General features: G+C 38.5%; 1 protein-coding gene across 1 annotated transcript; it reads right to left on the bottom strand.

The window, feature by feature from the left end:
• On the bottom strand, positions 1-26,089 carry LOC306988209 (uncharacterized protein). Its single transcript, XM_079593013.1, has 20 exons — positions 25,929-26,089; positions 25,276-25,413; positions 22,784-22,875; positions 22,390-22,526; positions 21,896-22,281; positions 20,910-21,059; positions 20,475-20,587; positions 19,196-19,524; positions 18,704-18,785; positions 17,974-18,132; positions 17,573-17,732; positions 13,036-14,805; positions 8,391-8,553; positions 7,368-7,525; positions 6,519-6,631; positions 6,096-6,427; positions 3,853-3,934; positions 1,278-1,436; positions 1,020-1,179; positions 1-925 (listed from the first exon to the last, which is right to left on the bottom strand). The coding sequence occupies exons 1-20, from the start codon at positions 26,064-26,066 to the stop codon at positions 749-751; spliced, it is 4,998 nt and encodes a 1,665-aa protein (XP_079449139.1). The 5' UTR covers positions 26,067-26,089; the 3' UTR covers positions 1-748.
• Positions 26,090-26,339: the final 250 nt, after the last annotated feature.

The raw sequence follows: 26,339 nt of genomic DNA, 5'->3' as shown, positions 1-26,339 counted from the left end.
GTCATTTCATCAATGTTTAATATATATCAACAGTGATTAGTAAAAAAGAAGTAATGAGCCAAACTTGGTGTGAAGATTGGTGTGTTTACAGTACATATATATTATTTTACATTAGAGCAGATCAAACGTAGCAACAACAAAAAAAGAACTGGCAGCTGACAATAAACTTGCAACTCCAAACATTAGTCATCAAGCTTTGTTCAGACATGATCTGAAAAAAATTGTTTCTTTAGTCACATCAGCAAATAAAGCCAATGAAATCAGGTGTTAACAAATCTATATCATGGTTTTCGAATGTTTTCTCCCTCATATCAGATTTCAAGCAGTTTATAATCATCATTTGGAATGTGGCACATTTTCGTGTGAATTATATGACATTCATATATAATACTTTTAGCATGTCAGATTTCATAACCTGACATTTCTTTCAACAGTAAGTCCTAAAGATTGAAATTTAAAACCAAATCAGTTTTGTGTACAGTGTGAACTAAAAAGCTCATAATGACATGTACATACAATAAAACATTGTAAATATATACACATTAAATATATCACACATACACATTAAATTCAGAAACATTTTTATGTATAAACACACAAATACACACAAAATTCACACATACACATAAAATTGCTAGTACGAACACTAAGACAAAATATCTGACTTAAGCTGATATTCCTCCTTGTATGAAATGAATTAAAAGAAGTCTCAACATAATCATCCTTTGGTTATTACCTTTGATGGTCATCAGGTCAATTCAAACTCCGTGGATTTGTAGCTTTCGTTGCTATCTGGTATCTTATTTTTCCATAAAGAGAAAGTATTCCTGTGAAAGCCTATGTTTGACGCACACAGACTGTCCAGAAATGCTGGGTTTGAGTTTAAAAACGGCCTCAGTGTGAATACAATTAATATTTGAACACCCTTTGGAAATGGAAAGAAAACAGAAGCATTGCTGATTTCATTTATAATCCATTATAAGATTGTGTGCATTTTTGTGCAATGTGCATTAACACACCTGTGTTGTGTTTAAGAGACAGAAAACCACACTCAGAATAAGTTTGAGATTTTTTTCATGGGTGATGATTAAAATGTAGCCGGTGACCCAGGACAGGCCGAGCATCAGTGCCAGAGAGAAACTACTCAAAATCTTCTTCTTTAGAGGAGTTGTCCGTGAACTGAACAGCAACAGTGTTATTGGTTAAATATATTCTCAGAAAAGCCTTTTGGTGGATAAATGATAGTGTTTTTCTGGTCCCAAAGTATGGTATGTTACCTGTTTAAGTTAGGGTTGGTCCTGCAGATGTTGTGAGAGAAGTACAGCAGTATTCCCGTGTTTGAGAGCATCATGAGCATTAATGGGAGCAAGAATCCCCAAAACATGGGTTTCCCCATATTGAACTTCTGTTTGTGGTCCAGTGAAGCCAGCCAGCAACTGCATCAAAGAAGAGTGACAACTGAACTACTAAAATCCAGAGAGAACAATGTAAAAACACACAAATAAAGTAAAAAAAACAAACATGTTTTACATTTAAAGGGTTAGTTCACCAAAAAATGAAAAATCTGTCATTTACTCAACCTCATATCGTTCCAAACCCATAAGACTTTAGTTCATCTTCAAAACACAAATTATGATATTTTATATCATCCCTGTCCCTCCCTTGACAGTTACCCAACTCACTTTTACGCTTCAAAAAGTTCATAAAGAAATCATGAAACTAATACAAATGAATTGAGCGGTTTAGTCCAAATTTCCTGAAATGACTCAATCGCTTTATAAGATGAACATATTGAATTCAAGCTTTTATTCATGTACAAACATTCATCAAAGCACGCATCAGTTATGGTATATGGAAGACCAAGCATGCTTACACGTGTCACAGTCATCGTCTCCACCACTCTGTCTTCGTCTGTACTACACTTCACAGAATCCCTCTTGTCTTCACACCTGAACTCACTTCCTCATTACCCACCTGTTCATTGTCTTGTTCATCTGTCTCACCTGTTTCTGTTCATCAGTGTTTGTATTTAGTTCCCTTCAGTTCAGTCAGTCTTTTTCCGTTCTTATCTTTGTTAAGTGGTTTTTGGTGTAATCCTGCCTCTACCTGTGGAATTATTTTACGAGTAAAAGTTTATGTTGGAATCTTCTGCCTTCATCTTTTTCATCATCTTACACCAAACCGTGACAACACGCAGCTAGTTTGAGCTTCAGCAAAAACCAACAAGGTTCATTCTCGTGTGTTACGCAGCATGTTTGAGCTTCCGCAAGAACCAGTGAGCTTCATTCTCGTGTATTATGCAGCATGCTTGAGCTTTAGCAAGGATTTTAGGTTACTAGTGTAACCCCATTCCCTGAAGGAGGGAACGGAGACATTACGCCAGGTATTGACAAATTGGGATGTCACCTGAAAACCCAATCACATTTGAATGTAAACAAAACAAGCCAATAGACATTGGCGAGTGAGATGTGTGGGGTGGAGAAAGGACATGGCTTGACACAGAGAGAGTCAACTACTGCTGCAACCACTGGAAGGACGCGGGCTCGCCGTCAGGGAAGCCATACCGTGGAAGATTACACATGTGGGATCACCTGTAGTGGAATCCCAACACATGGGCACATAGTCTAGCACACTGGCTGACCTTCTGGGCATACACACGGGCATAAGTAGACCTAGCGCCAGACTCCTCTTCCGTGTCGCTCAGCCAGCAGCTCTACATCTATCTACCAACAAGGCACCGTGTGCCAATGCTCAGGAGGATGCAACACTGAGTGGAGTGAGCTCTCACCCCAAGGAGGCATGGCCAGTGGTGGGCCTGATACGCCAAGACTAGGTATCCACAATCCAGTGAGCCAATCTTGCAGTGACATTCGTCGCTCATAGGGTCAGGTCCGTCGCTGTGCGCAGTTCCTGCATCAACCCTGGGTCAGAACTACCCTCGTGCAACTCTTTGAGTGCTTTGGCCTGATACACTTGCAGGAGGGCCATGGCATGCAGGGCAGAGACGCCTGTCCAGCATTGCTGTAAGCCTTGGCCGTAATCACGGACGAAAACTTACAGGTTTTTTATGGGAGATACGGATTACCTCACCAGACGGCAGTATTTTGAAGGTATAGCTGCATTGCAACGGCATACCCTTTGGCCACCCAACCATCGAAGGTGTGGAGAAGGTGCCAGAGTGGTTTTGGGCAGAAAAAGGTGCCTCCGTGACTTTGTGACCTCCTCATTAACCTCCAGGGAACAAAGGCACTGGATTGGGACGCTGCTGTTCAGCATGCCCCACCCCAAGATACCAATCATCCAGTCTTGAGTGTTTGGGACACAGTGGAGGATTTCACTCGAGTCTGACGCTCTCAACAACGCAAGCAAAGATGCTTGAGCTTCTGTTTATGTTCGCTGAAATTCAATCTGTTCATCATATAGTGATCAAATTTGGACTAAATTGCTCAAAGTGGTTGTTGCTTAGACTGTCAATGGAGGGATATACATATGTCAGATTTCATTAAAGTTATCTTTATTTGTGTTTTGAAGGCGAATGAAATCTTACAGGTTTGGTACGATGTGAAGGTGAGTAAATGATGACAGAATTTTTCTTTTTGGGTGAACTATCCTAAGGGCTGGTTTCACAGGCAGGGCTTAGATTAAGCCAGGGTTAGGTCTTAAATATAGGGCATTTAAGTAGCTGTTTTTAAAGGTGCCTTCAAAAAACATTAGAGTGCATCTTTAGACAAATGGCACTGACATAAAACAGCTCAAATATGCATTTTAGTCTGGGACTAGGCTTAAGCCTTGTCTGTGAGTCTGGGCATAAAAGTAATAAAGTTGAGAAAAATTGAAATATTTGATACTTACAACTCTTCTTGTCGATAACCTAAAGGGTCTTTCACACTGTAGGTGGAACCCAATGAGATGCCAACAATAACAGCAGGTAGAACTAAACAGAAAAACTTTTATTGACATTTAATGAAATTATATATTGCATATATTATTTCATATTTAGGGTTTAGTCTTATGTTTTATTTGACCCAGGATGCAGGGGTGGGTGAAATAAGAAAAAAACGATTTACCAATATTCATAAAAATGTTGGTTGACAATATACACCTTTCTTTCTTTCTTTCTTTCTTTCTTTCGTTGTTGGAAGAGTGATTAAAAATACTGAATAATATTTTTATTAAAATACAGTCATGTACACTGCAGTAAAGCTACTTGATCAATATAACTAAACAATTATTTGAAATACAGTTTTATAATATCTTCTCGTCGAGTCATTAGTGGGGGTTTTTCCAATACAAGCAAGACTTCTTATTCGTATTTAGTTTAAGCAAGATGGGTGATTTCCGAAGCCTCTTCAACTTTATAATCTTCAAGAACATACTGAAAACCTTTTGACGATTACATACAGGCCTATGTTTATACTCGAAACGCATGGTTACTCTAGATAATGCTTAAAGGAGTAGTTAAAAATTACCCCATGATTTACTCACCCTCAAAGCCATCCTACGTGTATAAGACCTTCTTCTTTCAGACGAATACAGTCGGAGTTAATAAACATTCTTCCGAGCTTTATAATGGTAGAGGATTGCAATCATCTGTTTGAAGCTCAAAAAAGTGCATCCATCCATCATAAAAGTGCTCCACACGGCTCCAGGGGGTTCATAAAGGCCTTCTGAAGCAAAGCGATGACTGTGTAAGAAAAAGCTTTATATTTAACATGTTACAAAGTAAAATACTAGCTTCCAGCCAAACAGTCTAAGTGCGTCTAAAGCGCAACTTATGACGACGGAAGTAGCGTAGTGCGTCATGGAGTAACGTAAAAATCAGCAGTATGTCGCATTACTCGCATAAAGTTGCGCTTTAGACTTAAGTCGAATCCGTATGTTCTTTGGCTGGAAGCTTTTTTTTAGCTTCAAACTGATGGTTGCAATTCACTGCCATTATAAAGCTCGGAAGCGTCAGGGTGTTTATTAATAGAACTCTGATTGTATTCTAAAAGAAGAAAGTCATATACACCTAGGATGGTTTGAGGGCGAGTAAATCATGGGGTCATTTTTATTTTAAAGTGAACTACTCCTTTAATAATAACTGAGGTACTTCCCTCACCGTTATCGCTTCTTCGTGTTGATAAGAAAACGTCACAGCGAGAGGGTCAATTCCACACAATCATACAGTACTTTAGATGATTAACGTTTCACAAACCTTAAAGAGATAGTTCACCCTAAAATTATTTTAAAAAGTCTTCATTTCATCTGGTGTTGTGCTAATGCTACATGCCCTTCTTTCTTCTTCAGACCATAAGGGGAGAATTTAAAAAAAAAATCCCATTTGTACTTATCCATATAATGGCAGTGAATAGCGACCAGCATCTAGCTTTTAAAAAATATCCAAAAGTATCACAGAATGATCCCATGCAACACGTGTCTTATATTCCATGTGTACTGGGGGTATATAAAACAAACAAACCAAACAAAAGCTGTATGTATTTTTTTATGAATATCTCTGGGAAGTCACAAACTCGCACATCGGCCAGTATTGCACGGAAGACCAATGGCTAAGGTCAGGATTTTTCTGCAAGTGTCTGGTATTTTTTTTTTTTTTTTTTTTTACCCTAGAGTATACTCCCAGAACACTTGGAATATATGGCATGAGTCGCATGGAGTCATTCTGTGATGCTTTTGCAAAAAAATGTAAAAAGCTTGATGCTGGTTTCTATTTCTATACTGCCATTGTATGGACGAGCACAAGCAGGACATTTTGTTTTTAATTCTCCTTTGGTGGTCACAAAAAGAATGAAGGGCATACGGCATTAGAACAACACCAGGGTGAGTAAATGATGAGAAATTATTCATTAAAGTTTGTGAGTAAAACTCAACAGAAAGCAATGCTTTCTTGACATAAAAAAGGATTTATTTTGCCATGGCGTTAATGATTAAGCAGCAGAAAAGTGGCACAGGTAACACTGGCATAACTGCAATAAAAATTTGATTATTTACAACAGTTGAAACATTTACGCATATATCGTTTTAACCCATACTGTAAACCAAGACGTTAGTCACAAACTACACAATACATTAGTGTTTTGTTCAATGTCCCCTACCCCATCCAATAGCCAAGGAGACCTTTGAAAACCATGGAGGTGTTCCAGAGACTTTGTTTTTGAAGAGGAGGAACACATTAATGCCGTACAGAGTGTTCCAAGTGAACGTGGCCAACAGGAAGTACTGAAGCAGAGCTGTAAATGCTGTACAGGGACCCTCATCTGGGTACTTGTGATGGTCTGTCTCAGGAACTATGTTCTGGCCAGACAACTTTGTCACATTCAGATGTTGGACAGGGTTGTTTATGCCGAAGATGAAGAGAAGGTAGAAAACCGTCATGCTCATGCAAATGTTCACAACTAGCAGAGTAGGACTGCTTCCTCTTGACTTCCTGTGGCAAAGTGCATGAATATAAGTTATAAAAAGTTTCATCACTCAAATAGCTGTGGCTATGCTTAACAGTGTAAACTATAAGCCTTTACCTGGTCATGATTTGGTACACAGCTGTGACTGACAGACCCAGTACAGACAGAGCGCAGCCGACAATGCTGATCCAATGCAAGGCTTCAGAATACTGATAGTTGATATCAAATGTCTGCAGAAAATGAAACTAAAATTCTAGTTGCAAAGGACTTTAATTCACAGCATCATAGACTTTACACTCTTAAAAAAATAAAGGTTCTTTTTTGGCATCTTTGGTTCATTGGCATTCCATGGAACATTTCCATTGCACAAAAGGTATGTTGAGAACGGTTCTTCTGATTACTAAAAATGGCATTTACAATAAGAAAAAAAATTGTTATTTTAAGAATTGTTCAGTTAAAGTTTATTTGGTGACGCAAATATGTATCTTCTGTGGCATTGCTCTGAAAACCACCTATATTTTTTAGAGTGCACTGACCCATTTAAGTCAAATATCAATGATATTTACATCCTTTTACAAATATATCTTACCATCAGAATGGCAAAGTTTGCCTTTCCAAATTTTTTCGGTTTACAGCTGCACACTACATGACCTGAGGGGTTCATTGTTTTGGAGCAGTCTTCTGGGCTCCAGTCATTTTTAGTGTAATTCCAAAACACACATGAAAAGTCATTGAGGGATAGTGTGGACCTAGTATCGACCTGAAAGTTCAACAAGGTATTAATTCATGAAAACCAAACCTGTGCCGACCTCTGTCAATATCACACTAAGAAAAAAAATGGTTTAGAACTATATACTGAAAGGTCCTTTAAGGGAACCAAAACCCCCTTTTGGAACCTTTATTTTAAGGGTTTCAATATTAATAAGCTACAGCAAGGCGTGTTGTGTTGTTGGACTAGCTGCTCACCGATGGTGTGAATGCAAACTCAATGTGGTCAATTTCAAGATTTTCTTGAAGGTTAGCAGATATTACTCTTCTCTTGGTATCCAGAGAAGGTTGAAAGCATTTTGACTGAAAGAACTGATCACTATCATAGAGGACAAACCCAACATCTTCATCAAAATCTACAGAAATAGGGACAAAGTTACTATTGTTAAAATATCACTTTCAACCGATAATTTCATGTGGAATAATCACAAAAAATACAACAAGGGGGAAAGTAGACCTTCACTAAACATGACATTAATTTGAAGGTCAATGTTATCTTTGGACATCTTAGCCTGTGTCGTTTCCAGTTTCATTCTGTCAGGTAAAAAGGTATCACTTTGCCCTGAAGAAATGAAGATAAACATGACTGTTAGAAGCCCGCTAACTGTCCAAACACTTACCAAAAAAAAAAGTATAATTACATTTTATTCAGTATAGATAAGTTAAGTTCAAGTATATTTTTACTTTCTGTATAAGTGTAATAATATCAATATACTAGTAGTAAACTTGTGTGTAAAATTTCAATACTATTTGGGACTAAATTGGCCCACTTTTTTAGTGCATAAGTGAACTTGTAGGTATACTGATAGTTTCCTTTCTGACTTTGTGTCAAATTACAGATACTAGGGGTCACTCTTGGGAGCCCCAAACACCTCTGATGTATTCAGAAAAGGTCAATGAAATTGGCATGTGGAACCAGAGCAAACATTAGTGGTCTCTCTCAGCATTTGCAGAGATAAGTGCAGGGTGTTCCCCTGGGTGCATCATCGGCATTCTGAAAGAGGCAATTTCCTTAATAAAAGACTGAATTCCTCGTAAGACTCAAACGGCCACGAGTGATATTTTTTACTGCATGGGCCGCACTCATGATGAAATGCCGTTCATGGATGGGTCATACACTCACTACGAGAGCATGCACATGGGAACGTTGCGGCCGCAACTCTCGTACTTCTTCAAGAGGCATAGAGTCTCCTCGGCTGCTTTCTCTCCTGGTCCTTCTACCTCTTGGTACGAGGCTTTGGCAGCAGGTGCTCAGGACAATCTGGAGGTTCCAATGGGAGAGTTTCTGCCAGGATAGTTCCTGTTCCTCAGCACACTCGTGTCCCCCAGTCGAGTTTATGGATGAGTTAGGCTGCTTGTCCACGGGTGAGCACAATTTCTTAATCTGGGCTCATGAGGAAGATTTGTTATCAATCACAGCATCGGAGGGCGGGCTTAAGCCTTCTGAGTTGAATGACTCGTCTGAACTTCCATCTTCGGGTGTCATAGTTCAGTCTTAGGCTGAGGCCGAGTTGGCCGCCATGACTTCCCGGGCCTCCGCAAGCATTGGGCTTGAGTGGTCTTCTCCACACCTCAAAGCACAGCTTAGGTCCCGTTCTTCCCGGAGAACTCAAAGTCGCGGAAGGCACATTTTTCAGCCAGAACAGCCATCTTTGAAAAACAGTCTCTATCAGTCGATCTAGGAACGCCGATCCAAATGCGCTGAACTGTATAGAATCTCATATGGTCCAGCGCATTTGGATCGGCGTTCCTAGATCGACTGATGGAGACTGTTTTTTAAAGATGGCTTCTGCCTGTATACGCGAAGTTGACTGTATGTATAAAATATCTTCTTATTAAACTGTCTGGACACTGTCAAAGTTCTCAATGCTTCGGTTTGAAGGTAGGGACCCTCATTATGCTACCGTGTTAGTGTGGGGCTATTTTGAGCCGTGTTAGTGGTATTAACAAGCGATTTTTATTTGTCATTACTCAATGCCCTATATACTAGCGTTATAGGCTAAACTGTTTTTAGAGATAAAACTATTTACATTCGATAATCATGAAAACAAATCTCAGATAACGGTTGACTAGGTAACAATGTGTAATTAGACCAAAGGTTCATTTTGCGCCGGAGTTCTCCTTTAATGCCAGAATCTGCAGTGGCCTGGTGGTACAAGTCGGAGCATTGTGGAGCTTTAATTGCGAGTTCTACAAGGTCATGAACACCTTTTTGGAATCTTGTCATTTTGACATGCCGTGAATACACCTTTTTTCTAGAGAGTTCTGTCATATATTTAAGCTTTAAACTTGCCTTTAAAAGAGGTTAATTGCACTTGTCGGATTGGAGTTTGCCCCTTATTCAGCGACTGTATTGCCATGTTCGGTTGCACCAGCAATGGATTTGACTTCTCACGCAGAGAGAGTTTCTGTAGAGTCTGTGTTAGTCTAAACAAACACAATTAAAAAGTCAGACAGCAGGTCAAAGAGAAAGTGCTCACGAATTTGGATGAGATGGTTCTGTATGTCAGTGTCAGTGCAGTAAGTGTGAATTGTTACTCATTTATTGCAGTTTGGTCAACAGAAAAGAACATCCCATGACTTGCGCTCAGGAGCTGACTGACTGTGGCGACTGCTGACACTGCAATATCCTGAACAATGAAGAAAAAAAGTTTCTCAAAACAACTCTGGTTTGTATAAACACTGACATTATGACCGGTCACAGGTGAAGCAAATACCGTTGATCATCTTCTAACAAGACCACATATTAAGGTCTGGGTAGATTAGATGGTAAACAAACAATAATCTTTGTAAATCAACATGTTGAATGCAGGAGAAATGGGCAGTAATAAAGATCTGATTGAATTTGATAAGGTCCAAATAGTTATGGCAATGCGTTTGGGTCAGAGTTTCTCTGAAATGGCAAAGCATGTGGGTTGCTCCCGGTCAGCAGTGGTGAGAATTTACCAACAGTGGTCCGAGAAGTGATAAACTACAAACCGGTGACAGGGTGTTGGGCACCCAAGGCTGGCTACAACACACAGTGCATCACACTCAGCTGCGTAGCTCAGACCAGAGTGTCTACGATGACCCCTGTCCACCGTGGAAATTGTTTACAATAGGGCACTCGAGCGTCGAAACTGGATCTTGGAGGAGTGGAAGAAGGTCGGCTAGTCCACTGAGTCCCGTTTTCTTTTACATCACGTGGACGGCTGTGCACGTGTGCGCCGTTTACCTGGGGAAGGGATGGCACCAGGATGCACTGTCGGACCACAACAAGACGGGGGAGGGAGTGTGATTCTCTGGCCAATGTTCTGCTGGGAAACAGCTGGGTTTGGCTACTCATGTGGACATCAATTTGATATGTGCCACCTGCCTTAACACTGTTGCAGACTAGGTCCACCCCTTCATGACAGTGGAGTTCCCTGGTGGAAGTGGCCTCTTTCGGCAGGATAATGCTCTCTGCCACACTGCACACATTGTTCAGGAATAGTTTGAGGAACATGATGAAAAGTACAAGGTGTGACCCTGGCCTCCAAATTCCTTAGATCTTAATCCATTTGAGCATGAGTGGGATGTTCTGGACCAACAAGTTCGATCCACGGCAGCTCCACTTTGCAAACTACAGGACTCGAATGATCTGCTGCTAATGTCTTGGTGCCAGATACCAAAAAACACCTTCAGGGGTCTCGTAGAGTCCATGCCTCCACAGCATGCGGAGGACCGACAGCAGATTAGGGAGGTGGTCATAATGTTTTTGCTCATCTGTATACAGTAGTATTATAAAAATGTTGCAGACATACTTCTGGTTATATGAGGGAGATGGGTGTGATTTATCTCACTATAAGTGCTGAGTAGAAAAACCTTAGCAACGGAGTGCAAAAAAATTGTGCTTGCATGGTTAATTATGTATAGTGTTCTGTGGTGTACCTGGAGTAGTCAAATTAGTATATCTGTCTAGTTCATGTGAAGTTTGGAAAATTAGGCACCGACATGCACACACTGCATATGGAAATAACAACATGCACATTATGAGAGACAAGTTGTGCAGAGTAAAGAGAGAAATAAAAAAGACATGAACATTAGCAAGTACAAATTGTTTTGCCATATTGTTACCTTAAAAATTAACATAAAAAAATGGACTCTTATAATAATAATAATATTAATACAATTAATATATGATTATTATAATTAATAATAATAACAATAAAAAAACATTAATATATGAATAAGAAGTTACAAGAAATATTTCTTGAGCATCATATCAGAATGATTTCTGAAGGATCATGTGACACTGAAGACTAGAGTAATGATGCTGAAAATTCAACTTTGATCACAGATTAATTTGTAATAATATAAAGAGTAAATAAAAGAGTGTAAGGGACTTCTTACAAAAATATAAAAAATGTAATGTTTCCAAATTTCCAAACAGGTACTGCGCACACACACACACACACACACACACACACACACACACACACACACACACACACACACACACACACACACACACACACACACAGTTTAAATTGAACATGCACATTATGAGAGACAAGTTGTGCAGAGTAAAGAGAGAAATAAAAAAGACATGAACATTAGCAAGTACAAATTGTTTTGCCATATTGTTACCTTAAAAATTAACATAAAAAAATGGACTCTTATAATAATAATAATATTAATACAATTAATATATGATTATTATAATTAATAATAATAACAATAAAAAAACATTAATATATGAATAAGAAGTTACAAGAAATGTTTCTTGAGCATCATATCAGAATGATTTCTGAAGGATCATGTGACACTGAAGACTAGAGGAATGATGATGCTGAAAATTCAACTTTGATCACAGATTAATTTGTAATAATATAAAGAGTAAATAAAAGAGTGTAAGGGACTTCTTACAAAAATATAAAAAATGTAATGTTTCCAAATTTCCAAACAGGTACTGCGCACACACACACACACACACACACACACACACACACACACACACACACACACACACACACACAGTTTAAATTGAGAAAATCTGGAAATGACAGGAGACTTAAAAAATGTTTATCTGTTTAAGGCTTAATAAGTACCGTGCTTTGTGCAGTTCCATCACGGGAGAGCAGGTTGTTAGTTATTTTAACAGCATTTGTGATGTTGTGGGCTGTTAGCCGTTCTGGTATGGATGTGAGGATCTGGGTACTGGAGGCTAATTTGAGGACATCGGCTTGAGTGGCTCCAGAAAGCTTAATTAAAAAATATATTTAAAAAAATAATTATGCAATCATGCAATCTTTTCTGTTTTCATCTGAGAAAAAAAAAAGTTTTATATGACTATTACAATCATTAGACATTGATTACTTACATTAGCATTAATGGTGTCCAGGGTCACAATCTAGAGTGTTTGGAGGATCAAATAAGTGAGTAGATATATTACAGAGGGCCGAAGCTTTGGGGATTCCATCTGAAAAACATAAATGTTAAATGAAGAGATATTTAAAGTAGAGAGTATATTGTAAATACAGAAAGATAGACTGAAATACCATTTGATGTATGTGATGGACATCGCTCAACTGAGGAAGCAAACTGGCCTAAAACCGTTTTTGGAAAGGTGAATTGACTAGTTTGTGTGGGGTTTTGTTCAGGGCAGAAATTTGCTGTAAAAAAAAAAAAGACAAGACTGTCAGTAATCTTGAGAACTTAAGCAAGAGTATTCAGTCTACATCATGCAATATTTTCAACTGGTTTTACAGATGTTGCAGGTAGTTCCAGTCCAATCGTCTGGGCAGAGGCAGATCCCGTTTTGTAAGGTACCGTTGTTTTCACACACCAGATTGGGTTCGGTCCTTGTTGTGTTCGGGAGGGCTGTAGTGGTGGATCTCTGGGTTGCAGTCTGGAGTGTTGAGGAGCTGAGTGTTGAGGAGCTGAGTGTTGAGGAGCTTAGTGTTGAGGAGCTTAGTGTTGAGGAGCCGAGTGTTGAGGAATTGAGTGTTGAGGAGCTGAGTGTTGAGGAATTGAGTGTTGAGGAGCTGAGTGTTGAGGAATTGAGTGTTGAGGAGCTGAGTGTTGAGGAATTGAGTGTTGAGGAGCTGAGTGTTGAGGAATTGAGTGTTGAGGAGCTGAGTGTTGAGGAATTGAGTGTTGAGGAGCCGAGTGTTGAGGAGCTGAGTGTTGAGGTGTAGAGTGTTGAGGAGCTGAGTGTTGAGGTGTCGAGTGTTGCGGAGCCGAGTGTTGAGGTGTCGAGTGTTGAGGAGCCGAGTGTTGAGGTGTCGAGTGTTGAGGAGCCGAGTGTTGAGGAGCCGAGTGTGGAGGTGTCGAGTGTTGAGGAGCCGAGTGTGGAGGTGTCGAGTGTTGAGGAGCCGAGTGTGGAGGTGTTGAGTGTTGAGGTGTCGAGTGTGGAGGTGTCGAGTGTGAAGGTGTCGAGTGTTGTGGTGTCGAGTGTGGAGGTGTCGAGTGTGGAGGTGTCGAGTGTGGAGGTGTCGAGTGTAAAGGTGTCGAGTGTTGAGGAGTCGAGTGTTGATGTGTCGAGTGTTGAGGAGCTGAGTGTTGAGGTGTCGAGTGTTGAGGAGCTGAGTGTTGAGGTGTCGAGTGTTGAGGAGCTGAGTGTTGAGGTGTCGAGTGTGGAGGTGTCGAGTGTTGAGGTGTCGAGTGTGGAGGTGTCGAGTGTGGAGGTGTCGAGTGTTGAGGAGCCGAGTGTGGAGGTGTCGAGTGTTGAGGAGCCGAGTGTGGAGGTGTCGAGTGTTGAGGAGCTGAGTGTTGAGGTGTCGAGTGTTGAGGAGCTGAGTGTGGAGGTGTCGAGTGTGAAGGTGTCGAGTGTTGAGGTGTCGAGTGTGGAGGTGTCGAGTGTGAAGGTGTCGAGTGTGGAGGTGTCGAGTGTGGAGGTGTCGAGTGTGGAGGTGTCGAGTGTGGAGGTGTCGAGTGTTGAGGAGTCGAGTGTTGAGGAGCTGAGTGTTGAGGTGTCGAGTGTTGAGGAGCTGAGTGTTGAGGTGTCGAGTGTTGAGGAGCTGAGTGTTGATGTGTCGAGTGTTGAGGAGCTGAGTGTTGAGGTGTCGAGTGTTGAGGAGCTGAGTGTTGAGGTGTCGAGTGTTGAGGAATTGAGTGTTGAGGAGCTGAGTGTTGAGGAATTGAGTGTTGAGGAGCTGAGTGTTGAGGAATTGAGTGTTGAGGAGCTGAGTGTTGAGGAATTGAGTGTTGAGGAGCTGAGTGTTGAGGAATTGAGTGTTGAGGAGCTGAGTGTTGAGAAATTGAGTGTTGAGGAGCTGAGTGTTGAGGTGTAGAGTGTTGAGGAGCTGAGTGTTGAAGTGTCGAGTGTGGAGGTGTCAAGTGTTGAGGTGTCGAGTGTGGAGGTGTCGAGTGTGGAGGTGTCGAGTGTTGAGGAGCCGAGTGTGGAGGTGTCGAGTGTGGAGGTGTCGAGTGTTGAGGTGTCGAGTGTTGAGGTGTCGAGTGTGGAGGTGTCGAGTGTTGAGGAGTTGAGTGTTGAGGTGTCGAGTGTTGAGGAGCCGAGTGTTGAGGAGCTGAGTGTTGAGGTGTCGAGTGTTGAGGAGCTGAGTGTTGAGGAGTTGAGTGTTGAGGAGTTGAGTGTTGAGGTGTCGAGTGTGGTGGTGTCGAGTGTTGAGGTGTCGTTTATAGAGAGGGTCGAATTTATTTGAAAAGATTCAGTCTGTTCAAATACAGCTGTTTACAGAGACAAACAATAGACAAAATGTATATGTCAGGTTGCAGGTTTGATCAGTCTCTTCTCCTTCAAGTGTTTTTGTTTTTCTTTTTCGCGTGTCGGCCGCACGCAGCTGATCGGGCTTTATAATAAATGCGGCCGTGCATGCTCTTACAGCTGTTTCTCATTCTTTTCTGATGCGTTCCTTTTTATACCCGTCAGTTTTTCTCTTTCATTGCCAGTGTGTGTGTTTTTTTCAGACCAGCTTTCCTATGCCAGTGATTCTCGCTACCTCTGGCTAGTGACTTGCTCCGATGGATTATTTCTATCTGTTCCTGTCTGCTTTTTAACATGCGTCAAGTGATCGTCTGCCTGGGTCTGAACCTCTGCCAGTTCTTATGGACTATAAACTGGCTGCCAGTTCAGATTTGGATTTTTCCCTGTTCCTGCTTTTGTGAACTGTCTTACCTGAGGGACTTGCTCATCTATTTGCCTCCTGACCTCTTTCTCTGTTATAGCTGTCTGTATGGACTTTGATCTTTTGCTGGGACATTGATTGACTGTTATAACTCAATACATTTTGAGTCACATTTCTGCATTTGAATCCTTTCCCTTGAGATCCCTGACAGTATCAACCTGTGATCAATTGCCTTTACGAGCCAAAGTCCCTATAAATCTGGTCCAACTTATTCCAAGAACCAGACATGAATCAATCTAACTAACCTGAAAAGCAACCAATCTCATTTTTTTTCTAAGTGTCATTTAGGCACTTTAGGCAGGTTGAAGACCCTAATTTAAATAACATCAAATATTAGCAGAACTGTCTAGTCTCAAACAAAACTTTAGTTAAAACATCAAAATTAAGTCAAAAAACGATTTGATATGACTTGAATACATTGGACTATAGCAATAAAAGTAATTTATATGAGTCAGATCAGAAATAGCTCAAGGTAACAACTATGAATTGTAACTTTTTGCACCGTATACACAAATACATCACACAGACCCCCTTAATGTGATTGATTTGTAGCGATATGTATCGTGCCTTAGTCAAATTAGTAGGCTACTTCTATCACACAAGTATTTGAAAAAATTATGATGTGACATGCAGTGGTTATACTGTACATATACAGTATAAATAAATAAACTATTAACTATATAATTAACTTGTATAACAATTCTAACTATTTCAAAAGTGAACCTTACCTGTGGTAAAGATTAAGAGCAGAAAGTGGTCCATTACACACGACAAATAAAACTAACTACTATGAACTCTTGCTACTGTCTGGTTTATAAAGGGCTGGATCTTTGCTGAAGTGGGTAGTCCATCAGTCAAGGAAATAACCATCCATTTCCAATAATACTTACATTGCAGACAGAGCTAAACAAGGCAGGAAAACAGCGCTAAACAATAACAGTATATTACATATTATTCGGTGTTATTCACACAGACACATCACATATATCTTAATCTTTTTTCAGGATCTCCATAACGCGCATGCAAAGTTATGGAGGGATATTGTGTCTTGAGACTAAAAGCTCAATAATACATTAATTCATCCTATAGCCTATACCCTTTGTCAAAATGTTTGATGCTGAAACTCATTAAAAATAATGTGGAAGCAATTTAAAAATGTAACTAAAAGTTTCTAAAAAATTATGAATTAATTTTTAGGTAATGATTAGCTTCCCTAACCTTACCTTTATCCCACCTCAATAACAAGATAAAACACAATGAGGACATTGTACCAAACATTTCCTTATGCAAGTAGTTAAAGATATGTAGGCATGTAATAAAAGTGGGACCATATTTGTAAAAAAAAAAGATATATATATGAACAGCCATATTTTCCAATCAAACTTACATTACTGAAAGAATATCTAAACTGAGGCACTAACTTGACTTTACGAAGTAGGAAGACTTCCTATGAATAGCTTCCTTTGTCCTTATCGCTAGATGTATACTTTTTACTTTGCTGAATCAGTATTATAAGCATCAACATTTGACAAATCACTATAAACTGTAGTTATATTTTGTTTCACCATCGCTGAGCCTTGAGAGCAATAAAGAATAAATAAAACAAACCACATGTTTTCAAATAAACTTTTTTTAATAAACAGTAAGAAAATTGAAATCCATAATTTGTCCTAAAGCAAGTCTAATATAAATCAAAGACTAAAGTAACGTTTTTTAAAAGACTGTTCGCATATATTATATATATATTATAATATCTAAAGTTTACTATACACTGTAAAAAAAAAAATGTGATCAATAAGTAATGACAACATATGTTTTTACATTCCTTAACTTATTAAAATAAGTTATGTAATTTTCAACTTTTTTGTTATACAAGGCTTAAATTAATTTAATGTAATTTAGGTTGAAATGATTCACATTTATAATCAACTTGTACAGTACCTAATGAGAGTATATGAGACGATGTATTAAATAATATTAAACTGAACTAAAATAAATGTCAGCAGACAAAGGGAATCTTCTACAATCTTGTCTTGTCCTTGGCTTTTTGTGTCCATTTTCCATCTTTTAAGGCTCTCCCCTTGATTCAGTCTCAGAATTCAGATTATATCGAGCTCTCGTCTTTAGAAAAGACTTCAGTGTAAATAAAAAGAAAATCTGAACACCCTTTGAAAGACATAAAATTAGGTTGTCAGTCACCCCAAACAATGCAAGACAGCTTGAATAAATCCAATAAAATGTACTGTACCTAGTGTTAATAATGTATCAAAAATATTATTAACAGAGTGTACACACCTGTGTTGTATTGCAGAGACAGAAGACCACACTGAGAATGATGTAGAGTGTTTTGTCATGGGTGATGAGCACAAAGTAACCAATGACCCAGGACAAACCGAGCACCACAGCCAGAGAGAAACTACTCAAAATCTTCTTCTTTAAATTAGTGCTTCGTGAGCTAAAGAACCAAAAAATATAAACTTGTATTGTACTGCTAATATGTTGCCATTAAACATCAAAGCTCTGAGAATTACCCCAGACAGCTAGTACTACTGTTGTTAGGCCTACATGAAATAGTTTATCTTCAATAAATAATACATTTGATGTCAATCCAAATCAAATCATATGTTAAAGGACAGTCTTCATAAACTTTGACTTGATTTAAACCCAGAACATTCGTTTACGGGTCAGTTACGTACCTCTTCAGGTTGGGATTTGCACAGCAGATGGTTTGAGAGAAGTAAACAAGCAGAGCTGTGTTAAAACACAACATGGCCGCTAGAGGGAGCAAGAAACCCCACAACATCGGCCGCTTCGGATCAAACGTTCCCGCCTTGTCCAGAGACGCTAACCAACAGCTAAACCAGGAGGACAAAGAGAGAACGAGAAATAGCTACTGATAGGTGTAAGAAATGTTAGATCACTAGATCCTAGATCACTTGTAATTTTCCACAGCTCTTTTTTTTTGTCAACTGATATTTTTTGCAGCGTTTCATCAGCAGAACAGAACAAAACACATTAAATAACAGTAGGCTACAACCCACTGAAAAGATGTAACGTTATATCTATCTATCTCTCACAGCCTCGCTTTCATTCCTGATCAATCAAATGGCGCTTTTGTAAATTTAATGTGCAAGGCCTCCGGTGTCTCCGCTTACACTAATTTTGGCTGTAGCCTACACTACAAAAAAAAGTCTGTTATACTGCTTGATGTTGGAAAATGTTCTTTATCATATAATTTAAAATTGTAATCATAAACACACTTTGTAGCAAAACTAGTTTTACTATTTCGTTTTTTCTGCACTTTGTTAATCTTTTAGTTAGGCTAGTTTAGCGGCTAAACTACAGTGATCAATGAATTGGAAGTCTCGCACAGTCAGCCACAGGAAATAGTTTGGATAAAGAAAAAAAAAATTTCACTTAACTTACAACTCTTCTTGTCGATAACCTGAAGGGTCCTTAAAGCTGTAGGTGGTGGCCAGCGAAATGCCGACAATAACAGCAGGCAGACCTAAGACATTATAATTGATCAAAATTATTAAATGTTAGCCTATATGATTATCCTCAAGCTCATTTCTAAATTTAGATCGGGTTACTCGCTTAAAGTTAATCTTAACTAATCTTAAATAAAAGTAAAAATTTAATAACAGTTATTTAGTAAAGCTCAAAATGAATATCCACTTTTCATCCTGTAAATTAAAATGATGTGATGCCTAAACTGTTATAGTAGTACACTACCAAAATAGAATATAGTTTTAATATGCCCATTTATTGGTTATTGGCAATAACATTAAATCATCAGCCAGGATTTAAAAATAGGCTAAATATATAACATATTTAATACCATATCTTTGTTTACAGTTATGCAGACAGAATCAAAGTGTCATGTCTTTTAATATCAGTGTGTTTTATTAAATGTACCCCAGCCGGCTGTCATGGCGATGGTGCGGAAACCTCGAGGTGGACCGCTGAGGGCGTTTCTGATGAGGAAAAACACGTGAGCCGCGTACATGATGTTCCAGGCAAACGTGGCCAGCAGGAAGTACTGCAGCAGAGCTGTGATTGCCGTACAAGGACCCTGATCGACCTTCGGTTGCACATCTGAAGGAGGAATAGCGTTCTGCTCTGAAACAGAGGCCTTTGAGCTCTGGACGGGGTTGTTGATTCCAAAAATGAACAGCAGGTAATAGGTGGTCATGCACAAACAGATGTTCACTAAGAGCATAGTGGAGTTGGCTCCTCTCAGTTTCCTGTAGAGTTGTAAAGAATTAAGTTTATTTGATATGGGAGGGAGTTAAGAGGACACTCTTAATATTTTGCCTGTTTCACAAACCAGAACCATGGAAATACCTTTAGCTGGCTAGACATGATAGAATGGAAATGCACTGAGAGAAAAAAACTGGTCTTGCTTTCCAGTAAAAATACTGTTGATGCACCAATATTAAATTTTGGCTGATACTAGTGAGCTGATAATTATGGTTACGATTAGGGTTGATAACTAATAAATGCCTGATATTAAAATCTATACTATTTTGTCCAGATAATAATAAAATGAAACACCTAAAAATCTAAAATTAATAGTTTTAAATGCTACAAGTGCATTCACTGTGAGATATTACATTTAGCAGTGTTATCAAATTTGTGTTTTTAAAAATGTACTTTAAGTGATTGGTAAATGCCAAGGTGCTGTAATCTAATATGGTCCCTATATATAATATGGATATGAACAAAAAACAAAAACAAAAAAAAGTAACATGAAGCAAACCTATGCAATATAATATAACTAGAATGTATTTTAATTTCATTTTAATAAATGTTTGTATAATTTTTTTCTCATCTTATTGGTAAACTGTTGTTCACTAAAATGAGCTAGATTTAAGCTTTAAAAAAATAAATGCATAATTGCCAAATAAGCTAAATATTTGATTCAAGATATACTCTCTCAAAAACAAGATAGCAATTTGTTTCAAAATAAATCTTTCTTGTTTTAATATGATTAGATTTATTTATTTTTTTATTACTGAAAAACAAGACAAAATACCAAGGTCTTTTGGACATGTAAGTAGGCCTACATTTGATTATGTGAATATTACAGTAGGCTATATGAATATGGTGATTATATAGTAGCTTGGTAATAAAGTACAATAGTATTACTCTATTACTAATATGCTTTAAATGTATCCAGTGCTTTGGTACATACCTGGTCTTAATTTGATAAACTGTAGTGAGGATCAAACCCACAATAGAAAGACTGCATCCCACAATACTGATCCAGTTTAAAGCCTCAGAATAATTATAGTCTGCTCTAAAGCTCTACAAAGAGGAGAGAGAAATCTTGATAGTTAATATAGTTCATTTATATTCACCAAATATTCAAGTGTATTGTTTATTTTTACTACCACATTAGAGGTAAGTTAACATAACAAATTGTGTTAGCTTAGCATCATGCTAACGACAAATTCTCTAGACATCAAATATGAGTCTTGTCTGTGTCCTTTACTTGAGCATTTTTTCCTACGTTTATAAAGTTTCCACAGAAAGCGATGTTGCACTTTAGTTCCTTAGCCTATATCTAGGGAGATCACTATAGGTTTTAGAGCAAAGAGTTTCTTTAACACATGTATGTTAAACTAACCATTAGAACTGCAAAGTTGGTGGTGTGGTTGCATTTACAGTGGACACCATTGGCATCTTGTATTTTGACGCAGCCCTCTGTTCTCCAGTCTCTATGAGCGTAGTCCCAAAACACACATGCAAAATCGCCAAGTGTCAAGCTGGATATATTCTGAAAACAAACATATTTAAAAAGATTCTGTGTGTGCACTACCATCAGAAGCTTGGAATAATTAAGAGTTTTTCATGTTTTTGGAACAAGTCTCTTCTCTTTTATTTTATTTAATGAAACATACAGTAATATTCTAAAGTATTATTACAATTTAAAAGAAATGTTTTCTATTTTAATATATTTTATTATGCAATTCATCATAATATGAATTGAAATATGTGTAACAAGGACACAGTAAAATAAAGAAAAGTGTTACTCATATATTCTTTCTTACCCCAAACGTTTGAATGGCAGTGTTCTCACAAAAATATTAAGGAGCACAAGCGTTTTCAACATTGATAATAATCAGAAATGTTTCTTGAGCAGCAAATCATAAATTAGAATGATTTCTGAAAGATTATGTGACACTGCAGACTGGAGTAATGATGCTGAAAATTCAGATTTGCAGGAATACATTACATTAAGATATACAGTACTTAACTAGAACATTGTAATAATATTTCACACAAAAAAAATATGTCTTTTTCATTAAATAAATTCAGGTGACTAAAAGAGACTTCTTCCCAAACAGTGTCTACCTTTTACTAATTCCAGTGGAATAATCCATAGTTCATGTTAATTGATTAATTTTTTGGGGCAAGTCTAAGCAAAATGAGCAGGATAGTATGCAAACCGGTCATTCCTGATCCTCGTAACCGTGACAGGGTTTATGTTGTGATAACGAAAGGCTAACTGTACAGTTATTCCATGTGTAGGTGTTTTATTGACTGGTAACACGAGTGATTCAGAGAAGCCGCTATATGTTATGTAATCATTATGAGTTTACGCGCACTTACCTCGGGCCTAATGGTGATCTCCACGTTATCAAGCAAGCTTTTGTCTGTGAGGCTAGCAGAGATCACCCTTCTCTTCATATCTAGTTGGCTTTTAAACTGTTTTGAGTTGAAAAAACGGTCGTTGTCATAAAACACCACTCCAATACTTAGATTTCTGTTCCCTACAGGGAAGGAGAAGGAGAGAAATGTATTCAAAACGTTGAGTTTAATTATCCTCCTCAAACCAAGAGCAACAACAACAGAGACATAAACGGTACCCCAATCTTTCTGGGAATTGTTTTGGAGTTTGATAGTTAGCATGAGATCAATGGGATGTCCTGAAGGGGACGTCATGTTAGCAGCGTCTCCACCCAGACCTATTCCTTCAGGAGTAAACTCTGACAGTCCTAGTGAAATGCAGCTTAGTTTAGGAAGTAGAAATGTCTTTCTAATATCAACAAAGATATAACAATTACACGTGAAGCTTTATTTGCTCTTAATGTTTCTGCTCTGACCTGTTTGAGCGTGGAATTGCACTTCAGGGGTCCAATTTGACAACTTGATGTGTTGCACCGCTAGGTTTGGCTGCACCAGTGCACTAGAGTTCATGCTACTAATGTTCAAAGAAAAATCCTCCAAAGTCTTAGTGAGTCTACAGATATAATACACATGAAAAAGTTACACACATCCATCCTAATGAAAAATAAAAATCAATGTCTGCTTTTTTAAGTGTCTTTAGTTTTAAAAAAAAGTCGAGATTATCTTTTTTTTCTACAATCTAAAAATAGATTGAGATTAAATTTCATTTCATTTTAAAATAAGAAAATGTTTCATGTTATTAATGTCCGCAAAACGAACATTTGGTTGACCAGGTAAAACATCAAAATGTATTCGATATAGTGTAAATACCTCTCAAGGGCATCATAAGTGTCTTCAGAGTGTTGGTTTTTATCAGTTTGCATGAGCTGACTGATGGTGGCCATTGCTGACACTGCAACTGTCTGTACAATAAAAAACATTTTATATTACATCTATACATAACGATTTTGCTGCAGTCAAAAAATAGTCAGACAAACGTACTAACATGTTTTAAAGTTCCTCTATTATGCTTTTTTCGAATATTACCTTTCATGCAATGTGTAATATAGCTGCTTGTGAATGTAAAAGTTCTGCAAAATTTAAAATGCACAATGAATGAAGTTGTGGTCTCCTAAAATAATCGATTCTGAAACGAGTTATCAGTAAACCATCTGACCAATCAGAGCAGAGCAGACGAATCACAACAGACTGGGCCATCTGACCAATCGGAGCAGAGCATTCCAATCACAACAGACTGGGTCATCTGATCAATCAGATCACAGACCAATCACAACAGACCTGACTGTCTGACCAATCAATCAGAGCATATTAGACCAATCACAACAGACTGGACAATCTGACCAATCGGAGCAGAGTAGACCAATCACAACAGACTGGGCCGTCTGACCAATCGGAGCAGAGCATTCCAATCACAACAGACTGGACCGTCTGACCAATCAGAGCAGAGCATTCCAATCACAACAGACTGGACTGTCTGACCAATCGGAGCAGAGTAGACCAATCACAACAGACTGGGCCGTCTGACCAATCGGAGCAGAGCATTCCAATCACAACAGACTGGACCGTCTGACCAATCAGAGCAGAGCAGACCAATCACAACAGACTGGACCGTCTGACCGATCGGAGAAGAGTAAACCAATCACAACAGACCTGACTGTCTGACCAATCAGAGCATATTAGACCAATCACAACAGACTGGACCGTCTGACCGATCGGAGCAGAGTAGACCAATCACAACAGACTGGGCCATCTGACCAATCGGAGCAGAGCAGACCAATCACAACAGACTGGGCCGTCTGACCAATCAGAGCAGAGCATTCCAATCACAACAGACTGGACCGTCTGACCAATCAGAGCAGAGCAGACCAATCACAACAGACTGGACCGTCTGACCGATCGGAGCAGAGTAGACCAATCACAACAGACCTGACTGTCTGACCAATCAGAGCATATTAGACCAATCACAACAGACTGGGCCGTCTGACCAATCAGATCACAGTAGACCAATCACAACAGACTGGGTCATCTGACCAATCAGATCACAGTAGACCAATCACAACAGACCTGACTGTCTGACCAATCAGAGCATATTAGACCAATCACAACAGACTGGGCCATCTGATCAATCAGATCACAGTAGACCAATCACAACAGACTGGGTCATCTGATCAATCAGATCATAGTAGACCAATCACAACTACCTGACTGTCTGACCAATCAGAGCATATTAGACCAATCACAACAGACTGGACTGTCTGACCAATCAGAGCAGAGCAGACCAATCACAACAGATTTGACCAATCAGAGCAGAGTAGTGTCACAGTGTCTGGTTTGTGTTTCCCCGGGTATCCACTAGAGGTCCTCGTCCCCCACGGTGTCTGTCACATTATGAACTGCATTCCCCACAATCCTTGTTTGCACTAATCACTGATCATTGTTCCCAGCTGTTCCCTGTTTCATTGTTAGTTCTATGTGTATATATACCCTGTCTGTTTTAGTGTCTGTCACAGAGTCCTTGCTATGTATCACGCCACTTCCGAGTCCTGTTTTCTGGTTTGTTCCTGTTTTGTTTCTTGTTTTATGTTTGGATTGCTTCTTTGGTTTTGACCCCTGCCTGGACTGTTTACGTCTACGAGATACGGATTACCCTCAATAAATAAATTCTTACTGCATATTGGATCTTTCCTCTTCTCCTTCACTGTAAAAAAAATTGCTGCGATTATTTAGCACAACTTAAAATCCAACATTGTTTCAACTTTAAAAAGTATGTGTTCAAGCTTGACTTAAAATATTAAGTTTAGTTAACTTAAGTTTAGTTTGGTTAAGTTGGATATTTAAGTTATCTCAACAAATTTTAACTAATCGCAGCCACATTTTTTACAGTGTTGAGTGTGGATCGTGACAAGTAGACCAATCACAACAGACTGGACCGTCTGACCAATCAGAGCAGAGTAGACCAACCACAACAGACTGGACCGTCTGACCAATCAGAGTAGACCAATCACAACAGACTGGACTGTCTGACCAATCAGAGCAGAGTAGACCAACCACAACAGACTGGACCGTCTGACCAATCAGAGCAGAGCAGGCTCATGGAAAGAAGGGGTTTAGAGAGACTGAATCTTTGAATGACCATTTACGGACTCTTAGAAAAGTGGTGATGTGCAATTTTGAGAACATCAAAGTGATTTTTTAACTTTGATGCTTGTAAACCTCCAAAACAAAATTGGGACCCTGTAAAATTGCATAATAGGTGCACTTTAATGTTTCTACATGTGCTAAAAGTAATCTAGGATTCTTGCCTCATTTAACACGGTGGAGGACAGCAGACTATTGGCAATCGTAGCAGCAGAGGTGATGTTCTGGGACGTCAGCTGCTCAGGTTTGGATGTGAGCATCTGGACACTTGAGGCAACATGCATATTCTCTTCCAGAGTTACCTAAAAAAAAACAATCAAAACCACTGTGTCAATCTGTTGTCTAATCAAAAGCACATTAAAATGCACTTAAAATGGCAGAGTTCAAACTATTGATTATCATGACTACAGTAAAGCAGCGGCAGTTTATTTACAGTGTCCATGTTACATGTAGTTACTGTAGTAACTATTAATTATGCATAATTACACACAACTAACCCTATAGTAAGTACACATAGCCAATTATTATTACGTAGTAACTTATGTATAATTATTTTATGTATAATTACCTTAAAATAAAGTGTGAAAGTGTTAAACCATTATACTGCCATTAAATATGAATATATTAATTATATAATAATAATTGTATTTTATGTATATATATAAAGAGGGCAATTTTGACATGAAAATGTTATATAATATTTAACAAAGTGCTACAATCTGTCCCACATATCTAAAATTAAAACTGGCAGTATCAACTTTTGTCATTCCAAATTAATGTGAATTTGTTCAAACTTTTCAAAGATGTAAATACAGACGTTGACTTCGCTTTCGAACAGCTCCAGGGTCAAGTCACAGTTCAGAAGTTTAAGTCCACCAAATGCGTGGAAGAGTGTGAAGTTCAAACACTGAGCCGAAGCCATAGGAATACCAGCTAAAGGACACAGACAAGACATACAACACAGGTTAAACAGGTTAACTTAAGAACACAAACAAAACATGACATACCTAAACTTAAATAGTTGCAGTTTAGCATATTTTGTACTTCTGACACAAATTAAGTTAAATCACTGATGTTATACGATTTCTATTGCAAAAAAAAAAAAAAAAGTACAATAGATGCAGCTTAAGTTTTAGACATTTCTAATAATGTAGTTTGTCAACACTATATTAAAATGTGTGATATAAGCCACACACACATACACACATATGCTTTGCATAATCAACCA

The sequence above is a fragment of the Phoxinus phoxinus genome (genome assembly GCF_949152265.1).
Source record: "Phoxinus phoxinus genome assembly, chromosome: 20".
In the NCBI taxonomy this organism is placed as follows: Eukaryota; Metazoa; Chordata; class Actinopteri; order Cypriniformes; family Leuciscidae; genus Phoxinus; species Phoxinus phoxinus.
Note: the sequence above shows the minus strand (reverse complement) of the source record. Positions and strands in the feature narration are given on the sequence as shown.